This window comes from Bidens hawaiensis, unplaced genomic scaffold (assembly GCF_021521415.1).
Source record: "Bidens hawaiensis isolate Kalapana, Puna unplaced genomic scaffold, B.hawaiensis_p1.1 tig00030492_1, whole genome shotgun sequence".
Lineage (NCBI taxonomy): Eukaryota > Viridiplantae > Streptophyta > Magnoliopsida > Asterales > Asteraceae > Bidens > Bidens hawaiensis.
Genome location: NW_027495075.1, coordinates 230,210 through 236,610, shown reverse-complemented (window position 1 = coordinate 236,610; position 6,401 = coordinate 230,210). Strand labels below are relative to the sequence as shown.

Below are 6,401 nucleotides of genomic sequence, written 5' to 3'. Positions count from 1 at the left end.
TATTTAACTATTTATTGGTACACATGTAAGGTGTTAAATTCTATTTGGTTAGCTAAAGATTGGAAATAAAGATGGAAAGTTTTTCATCAAATCCTATCAATTAAGGATTTCAACTTTAGTTATTTCTATGTTTCCCAATGGAAAAGCGCATCCAATCATTTATTTATTCTCCTTAAAAACAATTTTACAAAAACAGTATTTATATATAGATTATAAGTTTTTGTTGAACTCAAATTCCTTTACCAATTAAATCTATTTATTTAATAGACCTACAAGGGGTTAAGTAGTTTAGAATTGCTAGCTACTTGTCCTAAATTTTCAAATTCAAAAACGCCAGTTACATAAAAATAAATTTAATTATTTCAATGGGAGCGCTTGAATAATGTGTTATCGGGTATATCATCTAAGAAATTTAGAATTGATATATCATCAGAAAAATCAGAAAATTTATATTTGGGACTGAAACATATATAATATGTAAAACAAGATGCATATTATATCAGAATCAATACAAAATGAGATATCATGATTGTTTTAATTTTTAAAATGACTTCTATATTATAAAAAAGAAAATCTGTCTTGTAAGAAACCAAATAGAACGATATATCAATACATATCAAGATTATTATAAACTACTTTTATAAAATCAGACGATATTGTTTTGATAATCCACAAATAAAAGCAAACTAATCTTATCTAGCTATTTATTTCTTCCCTATAAAACTTCATTTTACAGTTTCATCCACCAAGTTTCTTTGACTCAGTTTGATAGCCATAAGGGTTCTTACTGGCCCAGTTCCATTGATCTCTGCACATCTCCTCTATACCATACTTTGCCCTACCATTACAACGCAAAAACTTTAATTTATAATGTAGCAATGGGTTTCTTAATATATATATTATTTAAAGACATTAATATAACAATAACAACATATGAACACTCACTTCCATTTTAACTCGCGTTCTGCCTTTGCTGTCGATGCATATATGATCTCAGCGTCACCAGGCCGCCGTGCGGTCTTTATCAATGGAATTTTCTAGAGTAATAACATCAAGGGTTAACATTTCACGAGATATATATAAATATAATCAAATTTAGAACAGTTGACTTGCAAAAAGTCAAGATCAAGTATTTGACTACTAGTCAAAACAAACTAACTAGAAAATACCGTACCTTTCCAGATGCCTTTTCAAAGGCTAATACCATTTCTAGGACAGATGTCCCTTTGCCTGTCCCCAAGTTATAAACTTCACAACCTAAAATTATTTGAAATAAATTAATTGATTAAATTGAAAATTACAACTACAAAATGGTATGAAAAAAATTTCACAAAATATTATAAACATTTTTATGATTCTAAAATTTTTGCAATGTCACATGGAGCATGTATGTAACTTTTTTTTGAACGGCGACTTTCTTAGTTAAGTGATAACACGTCCGCATTCACGGCCCCATCACTCTCGGTCCAGACTATGTTGACATTATCGGGACCCACGCTGGAACCTAAGGATCATTTGGCATTCCCGGTAAAACCCTCGCTCACCCCGCCCGAAGGCACGACAGGTTTTATGCATCAGGGAAAATCCGGTTGGCATCAGGGATCGAACCCGGGTCTCCCCATGTCTTCCCATCCTTTGCCTGGCCAACTGGGCTAGCCCAGCTGGTCGGCATGTATGTAACTAGGGGTGTAGTTACATATTTATTTTAATTCATATAACAAGATAATTATGGCCAACATAAATTTATTATAATAAATAGTAGGCTCGTTTGAACCTACCTATTTTTGAATCAGAAAGTTTCGCCAATGCAGCAGTATGTCCATCTGCTAAATCCACAACGTGGATGTAATCACGTACCTAATTATTAAAAAGAAAGCAATAATAATTATCAGCCTATCATGTAACCATTTCAAGATGATCAGCAATTCAATACCAATGTAAGTTAAAAAGAAAAAAAGTTGAGAACGAAAGCGTACCCCGGTTCCATCTTTTGTGGAATAATCGGTTCCAAACACTTTAAGAGCGGGTTGTCTACCAACCGCAACATGTTGAATAAAAGGCATCAGATTATTTGGAATCCCGAGAGGATCCTCACCAATTCGCCCACTCGGATGTGCGCCAACCGGGTTGAAATACCGCAATAATATTATTTTCCACTCAGGATCTGAAGCATATACGTCTCGACACATTTCCTCAATCATGAGCTGAAAAGATCAAATCTATTAGCTAAACCATTTAAACGTGACACTTTATATTTAAACCTATTAAAAATACCTTTGTTCGTCCATACGGATTAGCTGCGGATAAAGGAAACTCTTCGGTGCATGGTAGCTCCTTTGGCCAACCATAAACAGTAGCCGATGATGAAAACACAAGCTGAAACGTTCAAAAAACATACAATTGTTTTGTCTTAGGTAGTGTTGCAAACCATCCAAATTGTACTCATCTTCAAATATTATTTGAAGATGAGTACAATTTGGATGGGCTCCACAAAATGGTGTGAATATGAAAGGAAGAATAAATGGGATATACCTTCTTGCATCCATAGGCGGCCATAACTTCCAAAAGAGTTATGGTACCAATGATATTGTTGTTGTAATACGTCAAGGGCTTCTGCACGCTTTCCCCGACTGCTTTTAATCCAGCAAAATGTATAACCGCGTCAAATCTATACAATAACAGAACATGAATAAAGGTTCGAACATTCTATTTACTATTTTTCTTTTTTGGAATATATATATATATAAAAAACTGATTAGACAATATCTAGCAATCATTTGTTTCAAAATGATAATGTTTCCAAAAAACACATTTTTATAGAAAAATACTACTTTATGGGGCACAAATATGTAAGTGGTATCAAATCTAGCAAAAGAACAGGCCACATGATGAGCATAACAAACTTCTGGAAAACCAAAAGAAATACTTGCTTAGACCACGAGAGTATTGTTAACTAAGCACATAAAAGGGTTGTGCGACATGCCGACATGTGATGTCACTGGTCAACAATAGCTAGTTTTGTAAATAAGTAACGTAGTGGTAAAATACCTCACAAGCCACGACTCCTTATTAATCATTACACAATTATTACTTTTTTAATTTAATATAAATATAAATTTATAATTATAAAAAGTTTGATTGAACATCATCTCTTCCCACCTTCGTAATATATACACAACAAGGACCCCCAAAATGATCCGGAAAACGAGGCGGGAGTGGTGGTTACCGCGAGCCACTAAGCATGATCTTACAATTTTTATTTTATACAATAAAATATCAAACAGTCAAAAAGGTTAAAAGAAAGTTTTTGCCAAATTTGGTAAAAACAAAGTTAGGCACAATGACACATAATTGGCGGCTCATAAAGCAATTTCATTAGTTGGGCAACCAACAAAAGAGTCTTGTCAATACAGGTGTAAATTTCTGAGATGACACGACGAGTTCGTGTTTTGCATAAACATGTTCTGGCCCCATGAACCAATTTTTTTAAAAAAAATCTTTTAAGAGCATGTGTTTTATATATGCCACAAATTGAAAAGTGGTATTTTATATGAAAATGTAAAAGTTAAAATAGAAATTGACTTAATATTTATAACTAAATATAAAATATTATACAAATTTGCATTTTTGGTTGTAAAAAAGTAATATTAATGCGTCAATATGTAAAAGCTAAAATTATTTAGGTTAATTTGATCATGTTCATATCAATCCTCGAACACAATTTTCAAGTTTATACGTTGTCGGGTTCGGGACAGGCTGAACCCGCGACTATCCAGCAATCGCACACCCATTATTATTATAAAAAATAAAACATAGAAATCAAAATAAAAAAGTAGCATGGAAAAGAAAGATATTGTACTTTGTAGAAGCAAAAAGGTGCTCCAAAGCAGGCTTATCCCTGATATCCATCTGCAGTAAATCACAACAGTTAAAAAATAAAAAAGGTAATTTTATAAAAATAAAGCAATTGGCATAAAGCACAAGAAACCTTGTGAAAAGATAAGTTCCGGCCACGATCACCGGCAAGTTCTCGAACTCTACTAAGAGCAAGTTCAGACGAATTATCCAAATTATCAACCACCACCGTGTGGTAGCCATTTAACAACAACTGCAACACGGTGTGACTGCCTATGTAACCGGCACCACCGGTCACCAGTATGCACGACGGCAGCGTCATCGTAAATAGGTAAACAGAAAATTGGAATTTATGGAAGAAAGAAGATTTGGTGTATTGGGATTGACGTGTTAAGAGTATTTATAAGCAAATGATTGATTTATTATAGTTACTGGTAGTAAAGTAATCTTAATTTGGTTTGGGAGGAAAAGGACGGAAACCGAAACCAATAGGATAATGATGAATTGATGACGGACGGTTAAAGTTGATGATGGACGGTTAAAGTTGAAACATATGTACTTTAGAGTTGTGGAGATCTCTAGAATATTATTATTATTATTATTATTATTATTATTATTATTATTATTGTTATTGTTATTGCCTTGTCTTCAAATTCGTAACCACAATTCAACACTCTTTATCTTTTTTCTAATTTTGACTCCATCTACGGTTTTCTCGAATTAAATTCATGTCTATCCAACCTGCTTTCCTATTAATTCGCTTATGCTTTATTTTGAATTTATAATATTTATACTTTTCAATATATTTTATTTAATACTAGCTTTAGAGATCGCATAACATACAGGGTGATCCAAATAATAAAGTTATAAATAAAGCAAATAAGTATGCAAAAAAATATATTACATGTATACTTGTATCTATACTATGTGTACATAAATTGATTATATTGATATCACAAAATGATTGTTTTTTAAAAAAATGAACTTAATAAATAATAATAACAATAATGCAAATGTAAAAACATATCCGAGAACGCTTCATTTATTAAAAATTTCATTCTCAGTATCATCTCACTATATTATTAAAGCAATACAAGGTTTAAACATGACATTCAATTAGCATGTCCACATAGGACTCAAACTCATCAATTTTCTATTTATATAATTTCTTACATATTAATTTGAACATTAATTTTAAATATTAACTCCTAAGTTGAAGAAAGTTTCAAAATAAATTGTTATAATCATCATTTGTTGAGTAATAAAGACAATTAATTGTTTTCAATGTTATTTTTTTAATGTTGAGACTTTGTTATTTTTCTCTTTTTGAATTTTGAGAAATTATTTATGAACGTTTGACTGAATGTTTGATTGAAATGGTGGTTTAAGACACGAGATTTGAATTATATTGCTGTTTTATTAAAAGTACAGCTTAATAAAAATTTTAATAATATCTTATTGTTATATTTATATTTTTAGTATTTTTTATGTTCTGTAATAAATGTTTCATAATTTTAATAAAAATAGTTTTATAACACACAACTATGTTAGAGCATCTACATGTTTACGTTTCATAGTTTACAACATATGACTTCTGTAGATGATTAAGTTTTAACTAATATGTGCTTTTTTGTTTCATCGTATAAGTTAGAAATATGCAGCATTATAAGTTAGAAATATGCGGCATCACTTAGAATTATGTTTTAAATTGTTATTTTTCTCTATTTGTTTTTGTATCTTGAGTTCTTTTAATAAAATTAACAATGTGATACCATATAATAATCTTACTATACTTCTATTAAAGCAATACAAGGTTTCCACATGACATTCAACTAGCATGACCATATAGGCTTCCAACTTAACAATTTTTTATTTATATAATTTCCACATGTTAATTTGAACATTAATTTTAAATATTATCTTATAAGTTGAATAAGTTTCAAAATAAATTGTTATAATTATAATTTATTGAGTAATAAAGACAATTAATTGTTTTCATTGTTATTTTTTAAAATTTTGAGACTTTGTTATTTATTTATTTATTTTTTGATTTTGGAAAATTATTTATGAACGTTTCGACTGGATGTTTAGATTGAAATAGTGGTTTAAGTCACAAGGTTTGGACTATATTGCTGCTTTATTAAACGTGCGGTTTAATAAAAATTATAATTATATCTCATTGTTATATTTATATTTTTAGTATTTTTTATATTGTGTACTTAAATGTTTTATAATTTCAATAAAAATAGTTTTTATAACACACAACTTATGTTACAACATCTACATGTTTACGTTTCATATTTTACAACAAATGACTTCAGCAGATGATGAAGTTTTAACTAATATGTCTTTTTTGTAGGGATGGCAATGGGTCGGGTCTGGGACAGGTCTAGGCATTCCCAGACCCAAACCCGATTATAGAAACCCGTCCCAGATCCGTTGGGTTTTTATCGGGTAATTACCCATCGGGTATCGGGCATACCCGCGGGTTTCGGGCGTACCCGTTAGAGAAATGTTTCCATATCGGTGAAGTTAATTTTCTTTTC

At 30.8% G+C, this 6,401-nt stretch overlaps 1 protein-coding gene across 1 annotated transcript; it reads right to left on the bottom strand.

The window, feature by feature from the left end:
• Positions 1-713: 713 nt before the first annotated feature.
• Positions 714-4,179, bottom strand: LOC143580458 (UDP-glucose 4-epimerase GEPI48-like). Its single transcript, XM_077063471.1, has 9 exons — positions 3,989-4,179; positions 3,860-3,909; positions 2,533-2,668; positions 2,275-2,376; positions 1,977-2,204; positions 1,779-1,857; positions 1,175-1,257; positions 946-1,037; positions 714-838 (listed from the first exon to the last, which is right to left on the bottom strand). The coding sequence occupies exons 1-9, from the start codon at positions 4,175-4,177 to the stop codon at positions 739-741; spliced, it is 1,059 nt and encodes a 352-aa protein (XP_076919586.1). The 5' UTR covers positions 4,178-4,179; the 3' UTR covers positions 714-738.
• Between the last annotated feature and the right edge of the window lie 2,222 nt (positions 4,180-6,401).

Coding starts and splice junctions, on each gene's coding strand:
- LOC143580458 (XM_077063471.1), bottom strand. CDS start 4,177: ATGACGCTGCCGTCGTGCATACTGGTGACCGGTGGTGCCGGTTACATA. Junction 2,205..2,274: donor ATCCGTATGGACGAACAAAG/GTATTTTTAATA, acceptor TGATCTTTTCAG/CTCATGATTGAGGAAATGTG. Junction 1,258..1,778: donor ACTTTCTGATTCAAAAATAG/GTAGGTTCAAAC, acceptor AAATAATTTTAG/GTTGTGAAGTTTATAACTTG.